At 41.6% G+C, this 15,199-nt stretch overlaps 1 protein-coding gene across 1 annotated transcript in view; it reads left to right on the forward strand.

The window, feature by feature from the left end:
• The window catches only part of CCDC158 (coiled-coil domain containing 158), a 193,180-nt gene that overhangs the window by 103,233 nt on the left and 74,748 nt on the right, over positions 1 to 15,199 (forward strand). The window contains exon 19 of the mRNA XM_069743236.1: positions 8,678 to 8,799. Within this exon, the coding sequence (XP_069599337.1) occupies positions 8,678 to 8,799 (122 nt within the window). The remainder of the gene's footprint in view (positions 1 to 8,677; positions 8,800 to 15,199) is intronic.

The following is a 15,199-nucleotide window of genomic DNA, read 5'->3' on the forward strand; positions in this document are numbered from 1 at the left end:
AGGAAGCTAACGGGCCGTGCAGAACAAGGGTGCTGCAGGTCCTGGAAAAGGGAAACAGAAAGACGAATGGATTGTAGTGGCACCCCACTTGCCACTGCTACAGGGCAACTGGGAAGAGTGAGGCTAAGTGCCAAAATTTCCTGCATCTTAGAGATGCGCCTTTTCAGGGGAGGCTGAGAGATGATGTTTTCAGTCTAGGGGGCCAGTATCCATGACCCCTTCCTAGGCTATTAATATCAGCCCACAGCCGACTGCATATCCTTTTCTGGTTATAAATTCTAAGGGGACCCTATGACTTTTTTGGGGTGGTCCCCCATTTTAATAGCCATTAAAGGTTAGGTATACTGCTGTGAGCTGATATTATTAGCCTGGGAAGCTCCATGGATATTTCCCCTTTCCCAGGTTATGAATATTTGCTCCCAGCCTTCAGCTTTCCCTCTGCTGGTTAAGAAATGCGGCAGTCCACGCCATTTTTTCGGAAAAATAATCTTTTAATAGTTAAATACATGTACAGTAAGCTACACACACTGTACTAATTGTATTTGTCACTGACATCTATATATCTACTTATTCGATGTGTATATACTGTATGTAATCCATCTATTCTACCCTGTTGGCTCCTGCTGTGATTTTATTGTATGTGGCAGATGAATTGTCGGCTTATCATATCTATCTATCAATCTATCTATCTATCTATCTATCTATATGTGTGTTTTTAAGAATATTTCCTTTGAAAACAATGTGTAAATTACATAGAGAATTGCTGTATGTAAAGGCTCATGTTAAAATTGCATTGCAATCGGATAGCAATCGCACTGCATTCAGATGTAAATGGGATGCTAGGTGTGAAAAATCGGATTGTACTTTCATAAAAAACACATTACACTTGCATTACACTCATCCAACTTTGCAGAACAAAATTGGACCAATATTAAAATCGCTAGTGTGACTCCAGCCTAAGGATCAGTGCACATTTGTCCTGCACTCTACTCTGAGCACTTTCAACAGGGTTTCCTTGTAAATCTCTGACATCAGTGATCTAGACGGAACCGCTGGCGGAGGATTCCCTATAATGAGGCAGATGGAGGCACTGTGAACACCATCTGACCTGTCATCCGCCGATGTCCATTTTTTTGGGTGTGCATAAAAGTGTGGTTTGCCACAGTTTTGTGCACTTCTGAAAAGAAGGACATCCCTTAGCAGAGACAAGAAGGAGTCAAGAGTATCTTTGCTGCCTCATTATAGTGAATGGATTCCCCAGGTGTTTCATCTGAATCACGTCACTCAGAGATTTAAATAAATGTGATCCAAAACATTATGTAAAAGGTTCCCAGCAAAATTTTCAACTTAACAAAAAAAGCAAGTTCCCACTCAGGTCTATCATCTGTTAACGGAAATATAAGTGGCATATTTTACATTATTGGTAGCACAAAGGCTCTAAAAAAGCACTATAGCTCCTCACCCCACAAAATAAATTAAGCAAATTCTGATCTCCCAAGGCAAAATGCCCCCCTCCCTTCTGAGCCCCAATGTGCCTAAACCACATTTAGTTCTGTATATGGAGTCCAGAAACTATTCTAGGAAAATCTGTGCTTCATCCCTCCCGAGTCTCACCGTGTGGCTAAGCAGCACTGTACAGCCCCATATTCGGGATTTCTACGTTCTGCAGAAATTGTGTGACAAATTATGATGCCATTGTTATCCATTTTACAATATTAAAATGTAAAATCTGGGGCTAAAAAAACATTTTTGTGGTAAAAAATGTATTATTTTTTCTTCACTGCCCAATTGTATAAAATTCTGTGACACACCCATGGTATCAATATGATCACTGCACCCCTAGATGAATTCATTGAGAGGGGTAGTTTGTAAAATTGGGTCATTTATGGGAGTTCTGCTATTCTGGCACCTCAGAGGCTCTCCCGGTGGTTCATAACAGTAAAATCTTCACTATAATATTTACGCTCCTTCCCAGAGCTTTGCACTGTGCATTAAAAGTATTTCCAGATTGCTTGTATGGTATTAGCGCACACGGCAGAAATTGCACAACAAACTAAGACATCCATTTTTTCCTATTAGCCCTTAAAAAATGGAAAACCTTGGGCTATAACAACATTTTAGCTGTAAAAATGTAATTATTCTTTCTTCACCCCTAATGGTACAAAATTATGTGAGGCACATGTGGTGTCAACATGCTCACTGGACCCTTAGATGAATTGAGAGTTTTCGTTTGTAAAATGAGGCAATTTATGGGGAGTTTCTGTTGTTGTGGCACCTATGGGGTACTAAAAATGTGACATGGCATCCTCAATCCATTCCAGAAAAATCTGATCTCCAATATGGTGCTTCTTCCTTTCTGAGATTTGCACTGTGACTCAAAAGTCATTTTGAACCACATATGGAGTATCAGCGTACTCAGGAGAATTTCCACAGCAACTCTCGCAGACCATTTTTTCCTGTTACCCTTGTGAATATAAAAAAGGTGCAGCAAAAAGAATATTTTTGTGGGAAAAATTAGATTTTTTATTTTCAGGGCTCTATGTTATAAACTTCTCTGAAGCACCTGGGGGTTAAATCTGCTCACCACTAGTGTTGAGCGATACCGTCCGATACTTGAAAGTATCGGTATCGGATAGTATCGGCCGATACCCGAAAAGTATCGGATATCGCCGATACCGATATCCGATACCAATACAAGTCAATGGGACACCAAGTATCGGAAGGTATCCTGATGGTTCCCAGGGTCTGAAGGAGAGGAAACTCTCCTTCAGGCCCTGTGATCCATATTAATGTGTAAAATAAAGAATTAAAATAAAAAATATTGATATATTCACCTCTCCTGCTGCCCCTGGACATCACCGCTGGTCACCGGCAGGCTTCTTTGTTTAAAATGAGCGCGTTTAGGACCTGCGAATGACGTCGCGGCTTCTGATTGGTCGCGTGCCGCTCATGTGACCGCCACGCGACCAATCACAAGCCGCGACATCATTCGCAGGTCCTAAATTCCTAGAATGAGGAGTTTAGTGCCTGCGAATGACGTCGCGGCTTGTGATTGGTCGCGTGGCGGTCACATGAGCGGCACGCAACCAATCAGAAGCCGTGACGTCATGGAAGGCCCTAAACGCGCTCATTTTAAACAAAGAAGCCTGCCGGTGACCAGCGGTGATGTCCAGGGGCCGCCGGAGAGGTGAATATATCAATATTTTTTTATTTTAATTCTTTATTTTACTCATTAATGTGGATCCGATACCGATATCCGATACCACAAAAGTATCGGATCTCGGTATCGGAATTCCGATACCGCAAGTATCGGCCGATACCCGATACTTGCGGTATCGGAATGCTCAACACTACTCACCACACATCTGGATACATTAGGGGTCTAGTTTCTAAAATGGGGTCAGTGGGGGGTTTCCACTGTTTAAGCTCTCGATTCCAGCCATTTTTGCATTCAAAAAGTCAAACTGAGCTCTGCTATGCACGCAGTAGTTTTCCCCCACATATGGAGTATTGGCGTACTCAGGAGAAACTGCACAACAAGTTTTGGGGTCCATTTTTTCCTGTTATCCTTGAGAAAATAAAAAAATTGGCGCTAAAGTTAAATTTTTGTGAAAAGAGTAAAACATTTTAATGCTGTGAAGGGTTAGTAAACTTCTTGAATGTGGTTTGGGGCAGTATGAGGGGTGTAGTTTTTAAAATGGTGTCATTTTTGGGTATTTCCTGTCATGTAGGCCCCTCAAAGTCACTTCAAATGTGATGTGGTGCCTAAAAAAATGACTTTATAAACATGATTCTGGATAGTCTGTCTGTTTTAACGTTACGTGAAGAATTATAGTAATATTTTGATCATTTTAGTTGAGTCACACTGCAACACAACTACCCTGAAGTCACCCAGACCAATTTTATTGTAAAAATGAGAAAAAATTTTAAAATCTGACCAATGTCACTTTATGTGGTTTTAACTCTGGAACGATTCAACAAATCCCAGTGATTTTGAGATTGTTTTTTCACAACACATTATACTTTATGATAATGGTAAATTTAGGTCGATATGTTTTGTGTTTATTTATAAAACATATCAGAAATTTAAGAAAAATGTTACAAAATTAGCAATTTTCTAACTTTGAATGATTATCCCTCTAATCCAGATAGTCATACGATAGCAAAACATTAATAAATATCATTTCCCACATGCCTGCTTTACAACAGCACCGTTTGTAAAGTGTTCTTTTATTTTGTTAGCATTTTGGGAGGTTTAAAAATGTAGCAGTATTTTTTCATTTTTTCAAGGAAATGTACAAAATTTATTTTTTGGGGGACCTATCCATGTATGAAGTGACTTTAGGGGTCCCAAATATTGGGAAACCCTCCAAAGTGATACCATTTTAAAAACAGCACCCCCTGACACATTGAAAACTGCTGTCAGATAGTTTATTAACCCTTCAGGTGCTTTTCAGGAATTAATGCAAAAAGTGGCATAACAGAAATGAAAATGTGTATTTTTACCACCTAAATGCCTCTAACTTCTGAACAGGTTACAACAACAATCAGACTCTAAGGCCGCTATTTGGTCGTGAATTGCCAGGGCAAGCATCAGGACCACAAAATCATGATCTGAGGGCACCAATTGGGATAAAGAGGAAGCCCCCACACTCTGTTAACCATTTATAATGATGTAGTCACTATTGACAACAGCATCTAAGGGGTTAAACAGATTTGGACAGTGCAAACACTGAGCGTGGCTGATGTAGCAAGTTGTCAGCTATAGTGGACAGCTGACAGCTGCGGGATTGTCACCTGTATGGGAATGATATTCTTTTATATTGCAGGTCAGTTAAAAGACGTATTGCTTTCATTAAGGGGTTAAGGATAAAAAAAATGAAAATTTGAAAAGGCTAAATTTGAAACATTTTCACCAAGTTTCCAATATTTTCATAAATAAACGCAAGTTTGTAGTACAATATGTCACAAAAAGCAGTCCAGAATCACTGAGATTCATTGAAGCGTTCCAGAGTTATTACCAAATAAAATGACACTGCTCTGAATTGTAAAGTTTGGCCTGGTCATAAAGGTAAAAACATGTTCAGGGGTCAAGGGGTTAAAGTTTGTGGATCATCATTTCACCTTTAAATTCAGGTAGCAAAAAAGCAGAAAACACCCTTGGTTATATACTTAGAGACTTGATGGTGTGATCTACTCAGGGCCAACATCACCACCCGGTGCACCCGGGCAAGTACCGGGGCAAGAAGCAAGCAGAGAAGCCCACTCCCTGTCGGGGAAACCAGTTCGCTATGGGGCCTGTGAGTCATCGCTACCCGGTGCCAGCATGGGGCCCACCCCCTGAGCTTTAAACTGTTTGAAATACTCACCTATCCTCATTCCCTGCTGGCCACAGGTCCAGTCTTTCCGCAACGTTTGACTCTGTGACGTCTCAGGGCAGAGGGCACAACGACATCGCTACAGCATGTCCTCTGAGCAGTGCAGTGAGCCAGAATATGCTGATGACACCGGAGCTGAGGAGACTGAAGCTGCAGCCAACGGGAAATGAGGAGAGGTAAGTATTTGATTTTTTATTTTTTATGTATGGAGCCCATTCTATATGGAGCATTATATGGGGTCCATTGTGTATAGACCTTTATATGGAGCCCATTATTCTGTATGGAAACTTATATGGAGCACATTCTGTGTTGAGTATTACATGGGGTACATTATTATGTATGGAGCATTATATGGGGCTCATTATACTGTATGGAGCATTATATGGAGCTCATTCTGTATGGAAAAATATATATGGGGCCCACTATTCTGTATGGAACATTTTATTAGGCTCATTAATCTGTATGGAGCATTATATGAGGCCCATTATTGTACATGGAACATTATGTGGGCCCAGTTCTTCTGTATGGAGCATTATATTAGGCCCATTATTCTGTATGAAGCATTATATAGGATCTACTATTCTGCAAAATATGGGGTCCATTATTCTGTATGGAACATTATATGGTGCCCATTAATGTACATCGAGCATCTATGTGGGCCCCATTGATCTATATGGAGCAACATATGGGGTCCATTACTCTGTATGGAGGACTGTGTGGTGCCCAGAATACTGTATGGAGCACTATACTGTCCGAAATGAAATGGGGTCCATTACTCTGTATGGAGGACTGTGTGGTGCCCAGAATACTGTATGGAGCACTATACTGTCCGAAATGAAATGGGGTCCATTACTCTGTATGGAGGACTGTGTGGTTCCCAGAATACTGTATGGAGCACTATACTGTCCGAAATGAAATGGTGTCCATTACTCTGTATGGAAGACTGTGTGGTGCCCAGAATACTGTATGGAGCACTATACTGTCCGAAATGAAATGGGGTCCATTACTCTGTATGGAGGACTGTGTGGTGCCCAGAATACTGTATGGAGCACTATACTGTCCGAAATGAAATGGTGTCCATTACTCTGTATGGAAGACTGTGTGGTGCCCAGAATACTGTATGGAGCACTATACTGTCCGAAATGAAATGGGGTCCATTACTCTGTATGGAGGACTGTGTGGTGCCCAGAATACTGTATGGAGCACTATACTGTCCGAAATGAAATGGGGTCCATTACTCTGTATGGAGGACTGTGTGGTGCCCAGAATACTGTATGGAGCACTATACTGTCCGAAATGAAATGGTGTCCATTACTCTGTATGGAAGACTGTGTGGTGCCCAGAATACTGTATGGAGCACTATACTGTCCGAAATGAAATGGGGTCCATTACTCTGTATGGAGGACTGTGTGGTGCCCAGAATACTGTATGGAGCACTATACTGTCCGAAATGAAATGGGGTCCATTACTCTGTATGGAGGACTGTGTGGTGCCCAGAATACTGTATGGAGCACTATACTGTCCGAAATGAAATGGGGTCCATTACTCTGTATGGAGGACTGTGTGGTTCCCAGAATACTGTATGGAGCACTATACTGTCCGAAATGAAATGGTGTCCATTACTCTGTATGGAAGACTGTGTGGTGCCCAGAATACTGTATGGAGCACTATACTGTCCGAAATGAAATGGGGTCCATTACTCTGTATGGAGGACTGTGTGGTGCCCAGAATACTGTATGGAGCACTATACTGTCCGAAATGAAATGGTGTCCATTACTCTGTATGGAAGACTGTGTGGTGCCCAGAATACTGTATGGAGCACTATACTGTCCGAAATGAAATGGGGTCCATTACTCTGTATGGAGGACTGTGTGGTGCCCAGAATACTGTATGGAGCACTATACTGTCCGAAATGAAATGGGGTCCATTACTCTGTATGGAGGACTGTGTGGTGCCCAGAATACTGTATGGAGCACTATACTGTCCGAAATGAAATGGTGTCCATTACTCTGTATGGAAGACTGTGTGGTGCCCAGAATACTGTATGGAGCACTATACTGTCCGAAATGAAATGGGGTCCATTACTCTGTATGGAGGACTGTGTGGTGCCCAGAATACTGTATGGAGCACTATACTGTCCGAAATGAAATGGGGTCCATTACTCTGTATGGAGGACTGTGTGGTTCCCAGAATACTGTATGGAGCACTATACTGTCCGAAATGAAATGGTGTCCATTACTCTGTATGGAAGACTGTGTGGTGCCCAGAATACTGTATGGAGCACTATACTGTCCGAAATGAAATGGGGTCCATTACTCTGTATGGAGGACTGTGTGGTGCCCAGAATACTGTATGGAGCACTATACTGTCCGAAATGAAATGGTGTCCATTACTCTGTATGGAAGACTGTGTGGTGCCCAGAATACTGTATGGAGCACTATACTGTCCGAAATGAAATGGGGTCCATTACTCTGTATGGAGGACTGTGTGGTGCCCAGAATACTGTATGGAGCACTATACTGTCCGAAATGAAATGGGGTCCATTACTCTGTATGGAGGACTGTGTGGTTCCCAGAATACTGTATGGAGCACTATACTGTCCGAAATGAAATGGTGTCCATTACTCTGTATGGAAGACTGTGTGGTGCCCAGAATACTGTATGGAGCACTATACTGTCCGAAATGAAATGGGGTCCATTACTCTGTATGGAGGACTGTGTGGTGCCCAGAATACTGTATGGAGCACTATACTGTCCGAAATGAAATGGGGTCCATTACTCTGTATGGAGGACTGTGTGGTGCCCAGAATACTGTATGGAGCACTATACTGTCCGAAATGAAAATTTTTGAATACCCCCAGGGCATGTACTGTGCGCTACGAGGATTCACCGGTTTCTGAGCTATTGTTGAATTTAAAATGGATATCACTCATGTAATGTAAGAAGTATGTGAAAACTTTGGCATTGTACTATACCTATATTTGTCTGCCGTATTTGTGCATCATGAATTGTGGTATGTGTTAATGGGGCACACTGAGACTTACCCGGGGCCTACGAAAACCTGGAGCCGGCCTTGGATCTAGTAACGCTTATCTATAGTATGTCAAATATAGTACATGAATTTTGAGTGTAAGTTTAATTTCATTTGTCATTTAATTTGTGGGAGCAGAAATGTAAAATATGTTTCCCCAGGCTAGCTGTATTTTGTGTTTAGTTGGAATTGACTTCTTGATTTACGCACTCTAGATTATCAGATTTGAGAGATCACCTAATGCTTTAATGTTTTTGCCATCTGTTAAGGATAAGGTGGTAAAGCCTTCAGAGGATCCAATAAATCTCCCTGACACTTATTCACTCTTTAAAGATGAGGCAGCTTTGAAACTGAGGAAGATTGCTAACTGTACCTCAGACCAAGTTTCCAAGTAAGAGTTTTCCTTATATTGCATCAATGCTTTCCTAGAACCTCCTACAAGAGTCCTTGCTGTGATTTATATAATGTGCAAGTATTGTTTGCTTTGTAATATATTTTCCTCTGCTCTCTATTCGGTAGGGACAGCCAAATATTTTAATCATAAATTATAAATATCCTTTAATTTTCTTAAGCAAAGACTTTCAGGAACAGTATATCAAAAGCAGCATGTGCAGTACAAAATGACTGTTCAAACCAAGCACAGCACCTTGCAGAGAACATAGCCCTAATAAAATTCATAACTTTAATGCCCAAATCTATTGCTGCATTTGTCAAAAATCGTTTTCTATTTAAATATGCAAATTAGGTGCTCAGTGCATCCACGGCATGGCCATGCAACTTAGTGCACCTTTCCACCTACTTGTTTTCCATCTCTCTCCACCCTCTCTTCCTTGCTTGACTGCTTTTGCTGTACAAAAGCAAGAGGAGGGTAGTGTTAGATGGAAAACAAATAGCTGGGAAGATGCACTGAACTCCCCCGCCACACTAACGGTTGGGGTTAAGGGTCTACCAAGCACCTCATAAGCATATTTTATTAAAGAATGATTTCTGTCAAACACAGCAATAGATTTAGATATTAACCACTTCCCATATCGGATACACTTGGTAAGTCCTATTTTTGAGAGACTTCCTGCAAATGACCTATCATTACGTCCTGATGAATATGCGTGCACAGGAGGTAGGCCCGCATGATCATCACTGTGAGCTTGGCTTAAAACATAGCCAAACTCCATGGCCAGCACTGCCCTGCCCCTAGCTGTTTAACTCTCTAAATTCCACAATCAATAGTGCTTTCGGAATTTAGGAGATTGTGAGGGGGAGGGGGCTCCACCTCTCCCCCATCAGAAACCCTGCAATGCAATTATGGGGACTAAGAGTTGTTTTAGTAACTATAGGTTAAATAATGACCTCCAGGTTTGCCAAGTATGATGTTAGACACTACCATAAGCAGGGTCCAAAACATGTTCTGCCAGCGTAAGACTGACAGATCTAAAATATTACAATGCATATGTATTGCAGTACTTTAGACTAGGGATCAGACAAATAAAAGTTAAAGTTCCATAGAGGGATTAAGCAAAAAACAAGTTAAATAAAATTCTAAAAACATATATTAAAAAACCCTCAAAATAAAAAACTAAAAAAATCTACAAAAATGGTACACCAATAAATACACATTTTATGTAAAAACAAAATTAACCGTGATCAGAAAAAAAAAATTATAGCTTTCCAAATATGGTGTCGCAAAAATATGGGGGGGGGGGCCAAAGATTTTTTCACTGAGTGATAGTAGCCAAGCATAATATATACATACCTGGTATCACTGCAAACCAAAGGACCAAAGCAGAAAGCCGTATCATCACTTATACCTCACGATGAACAGAGTGGAGAAAAAATGAGAAAATAAAATAATTATTGACCTGCTGTTGATTTGTTTATTCTATGTATAGCGTTTGTTGGTACTATTTGGGGGTATGTAACATTTTGGATCAATTTTAATGCTCAGTTCACATTTATCCAGTGCACTACAATGAGCACTTACATCAGAGTTCCAGTCTAAATCTCTGAAAAATGTGATTCAGAGATTTAGATGGAAATCCCGATGTGAATGCTCGGCATAGAGCCTAGGAAAATTGTAAACAGAGCCTTAAAAGTTATCCAAAATGTTATGCACCCAAAAATAGTACCAAGAAAAGCTTCAACTCAACCTACAAAACACAAGTTACCATTCAGGCGTGTCATCTGTTAAATCTGTTATCAGAAATAAAGAGGATTTCCATGTTACTTGTAAAACAAAGGCTCTAAAAAAGTGCCATAGCCCCCATTGCAAAAGAAATACAGTGAAATCTGCTCTCCCAAATCCATATGCCTCTCTTTTTTGGCATTACTGTATCGAGGAGAACCTATTTCTAAAATAGCGGGGATGTAGCTTAGTGGTAGAGCGCACGCTTTGCATGTGTGAGGCACCGGGTTCAATCCCCGGCATCTCCATGGCCTGGGTTTTCGTGCAAAGAACGCACTTCCAACAGGTGGCTGCTTTTACTATGTTACTATGGTGATGGCGAACTCAGTCGAGGGGTTCAAGAGAGGCCTGGATGTCTTCCTGGAGCAGAACAATATTGTATCATACAATTATTAGGTTCTGTAGAAGGACGTAGATCTGGGGATTTATTATGATGGAATATAGGCTGAACTGGATGGACAAATGTCTTTTTTCAGCCTTACTAACTATGTTACTATTTACCAATTTACAAGCTTGTCAGTCCCTAGCCACATAAGCAAAACAGCACCTCAGACCTGACTCCCTAAAAGGCCGTCAAGGGATTTCTCTTGCTTCATGACAACCCAGACAACAACAGACTGCCAAAAAGTGGAGAGTAAGGTGTACAGGAGGATACGAAGGCCCACAGTGAGAAACTTAAAGCTCGTTCGTAAAAGGGAAGAGGGAGAATAATAAGGACAAGCTAAATATAAATTAAACTAGAAAAAACCCTTCAGAAATCTAAAAGTAGCAACAGGAAAGGGTACTGAGAAGGTTGACAGACATACAGCAAGAATATAAACGGTGTAAGTCTAGCAGGGTAAATCCTATCACTAAAGGGCTCCTTGGCACAAATCCACTTTGAAGTATAGCTATTAAGGAAGTGCAATGAAGGGATAATATAAAAAGCCCCACCCAGAACGTGATAGGGCAAACCAAAATGGGAAAATGGAAAACACCTGGAAACCAAAAAGGGAGAATAAAGACAATAAGAACAATGAGTATTTAGAGAGGAAAGGAAAAGAGCAGTAGCTTGACAAACAGAAGAACCGACCACGAAGCAACAGGTAACTGGATTAAATCCCAAAACCAAGCCATGACAGACATATTTGCAAGTTTCACTCACAACATCCACTGCATGCTTATTTCTGTAAAATACCCATGTAGTCAAAATCATCAGTCAGTATGGAGCGCCCACTAGAGCCGTGGGGTACTCCGTCCGGGTCGGACAGGTCTTCAGGGGTGTTGTCACGGCAGCAGTAACCTGGTCCATGGCACTGGGCATCCAATAAAAATGTTGAGGGAAAGTTTGTAGGGCATTTAACGTGACGCCACCTGTGGTGTTCGGCAATGAGTGGCCGACGCTGCTTAAGGAGACCGCTGGGGCTGATGGTGATACAGCTGGTATACTTCTACTCCCCACAGGTGGAGCAGGCCCCAGGTCTACCGGTGTAGTTTTGTACGGGATCGTAGACGTTGGCGTGCAGGACTGGGGTGTGGGATATGACTGGAGGACACAAGGACTGCATTTTCCTTTACCTTTATGTGTTAGTTGCAGGTGCAGTCTGGGGCATGGGTAATGATAGGGTCCGGGCAGCCTAGAAGCAAATTAGGATCCACCTAGCCAGGTGGGTTCAGAGGCCTTCCTTCTGCACTGTTCTTTTAGGTCCTTGCTACTTTAAGCTCTGCTAAAGTCCCTATCACTGTCTGACAGTTAGAATCAAACATTGCCCGTATGGCAGGCTGCTTGAGCCTGTTCCAGGTGTCGCTCCTTGATGGCGGCTCCAGGCTCTGATATGCTGCTGTGCCTCTGGGTGTTAGATGAGCCAGGAGACCTGCAGTCTCCTGCCCTCCGGGTTTAGCTGCCGGGACTTCTGTACTCACGCAACCACAGACTCCAGTGTCCGGATTCTGGCGCTCAGCTCTGGGGTGAGCTTGGTCACAGCTCCATTCCCCAGCCTCTCCTCGATTTCCCTCCTCTCCTCTCAGACTACTCACTCAAACTCACTAACTCCACCTCCAGGCCAGAACTTATAGGGAAGCTCCCCTGAAAACAGGTGTTAGAGCTCCCCCTTCTTGTCTGGAGTCAGGAAAGTGTTGGATGCTGGTGATACCTGGTAAGGGGATCCTTCTTTGCTTCCAAGCATAACATCACCTCCTGTGAGGGAGGCAATGCCACTGTGGCAACCGGACTCCTGGGGTGCCACAAATACACCTGTAGGTGAATTCCCAAAAGTGTGTAACTTCCAAAATGGTTCAACTCAGAGGGAAGAAGGTCTGATGTTCTAGAACTTAGGGGTTCTGCAAACTATTTTAGGAAAATCTGTATTTCAGAAGTAATATGGTGAATCTTCCGTTCCGAGACCAGCTATGTGGCCAAACAGTACTGTACTGTCACATATGTGATACTAATCCATTGAGAAGATTTTGTGTAACAAATTTTGGGGCCATTTTCACCTATTTACTCTTGTAAAAATGTAAAATCTGGGACTAATGCAACATTTTAGTGGTAAAAATGTAATTATTTTTTATTCGCTGCAGCATTGGTGGTTTGCTGTTTTGGCACCTTAGGGTCTCATCAAGTGTAACATGGTGAGCGCAATCTATTGCAGCCAAATTTGCACTCCAGATATGAAATTGTGCTCCTTCTCAAACAGTACATTATGACCATATGGTATGGTGAGTGGTGACCACACTCTGCTGAAATCACACATTGCTAACTTTGGGAAAACAAGAAGTTTTGGGCTAAAATAAAGTTTTCATGGATAAAACCATAAAAGTCACACACAATGTATAAAAAATCTGTCCGATTTTGTCTGCCGAGAATCGCACAAATGTTCTCCGTATGGTGATCCGTATGTCATCCATGTGCAATGCCAGGATGCGTTTTTTTTCATCCGTATGATGAGATTTTCTCACACACTTGCAAAATGAGCAAATAATGGCTGAGCCAATTTCCTGTCACCTGCCCAATGCCTGAGAATTTCTCGCAAGTCACACTCATGGTCCGTGTGCTGTGCGATTTTTTTCTTGCACCAATAGACTTGCATTGGCGTTTCTCGGCTGAGATACGCGGACAATTGCAGCATGCCTGCGATTTCACTTGCAAGTATAATACGGACGAGAAAAAAACGGGTGATGGGAGCTGCCCCATAGATTAACATTGGTCCGAGTGCTATGCGATTTTTTATCCCTTAGCACTCGTCCGTATTACGCTGTAGTGTGACCCCGGCCTAATATTTAGATTTTCTCAGCCCAATGTTATAAAATTTCACAAATCACTTATGGATTCAAAATGTTCACTCCCTAGATAAATTGTTTGGAGGGGTCCAGCTTACAAAATGGGTTCACTTGGATATTTATGCTTTTTTGGCACATGAGGGGCTCTCTAAACGTGACACGATGTCCTCAATCTGTTCCAGACAAAATTGTTTTCAAAAGTCATTTGTTGTTGCTTCCTTTCCCCTGCCCATACAGTATTTTCTGACCACATAGGGGTATCATTGTACTCAAGAGAAAATTCATGATAAATTGTAGGGTCCAATTTCCCCTTTTACCCTGGTGAAAAATGAAAAATTTGCAGATAAAGAAACATTTTAGTAAAACAAAGAATGAAAAGTTTCATTTTTTTCTTCCAGCTGCCAGTTGTTTTAATTTCTGTGAAACACCTTAAGGGTTAAAAAAAAAACCTTTCTAAATTAGGTTTTGAATACTTTTAAGGCTATGTGCACACGTTGCAGATTGGGGTGCAGAATTTTCCGCACAAAATCTGCATCTCCTGGCAGAAAACGCAGGTGCAGATTTGCCGTAAATTTTGTGCGTTTTTGTTGCGGAATTGATGCGGATTTTGTGCGGATTTTCTGCATTTTTTACCCCTGTGGATTTCTATAATGGATGGGGTCAGAAACGCTGCAGTTCCGCACAAAAGAAGTAGCATGCTACTTCTTTTGATCCGCAGCAGTTTTCATGCGGATTTTTCCGTACCGTTAGCACATCATTTTTTTTTCTATTGATTTACATTGTACTGTAAATCACTGTGCAGAACTGCAGCGTTTCTGCGTGGAAAAATCCGCTGCGGATCCGCACTAATTCCGCATCATGTGCACACAGCCTAAGGGCGCAGTTTTTAAAATGTCATGGCATTGTGCAGATTTTCCACCTCCAAGCTGAAACATAAATGCTTATTGGATGAAGCCGATCAGGTGATGTGTATTTGTGTAATGAGGGATGGTGTGACCTAACGCTACAACATCTTCTACTGTATCAAGGTGTGCAGAATTATTAAGTAGCTTTTTTCCTCAGGCAAAATGGCCTAAAAAAGAAATGTACCTTACTCTGTCATGCCAAAAATTATTACAAGTTTTACAGAGTTATGCAGTACTCTTGAAGTTGCTAAAATATTGGGGCATGTGATCACAGATCCATCACAAGTTCAACTGTAAACAATTAACGGAGTCAGAAAAAATATGTTGGTAAAAAAAGGACACACATTAACTGCCAAATACTTGAGAAAAATCACACATTATTATTATTATTATTTATATAGCACCATTAATTCCATGGTGCTGCACATGAGAAAAGGGTTACATACAGA

Source organism: Ranitomeya imitator, chromosome 1 (assembly GCF_032444005.1).
Source record: "Ranitomeya imitator isolate aRanImi1 chromosome 1, aRanImi1.pri, whole genome shotgun sequence".
Taxonomy (NCBI): Eukaryota; Metazoa; Chordata; class Amphibia; order Anura; family Dendrobatidae; genus Ranitomeya; species Ranitomeya imitator.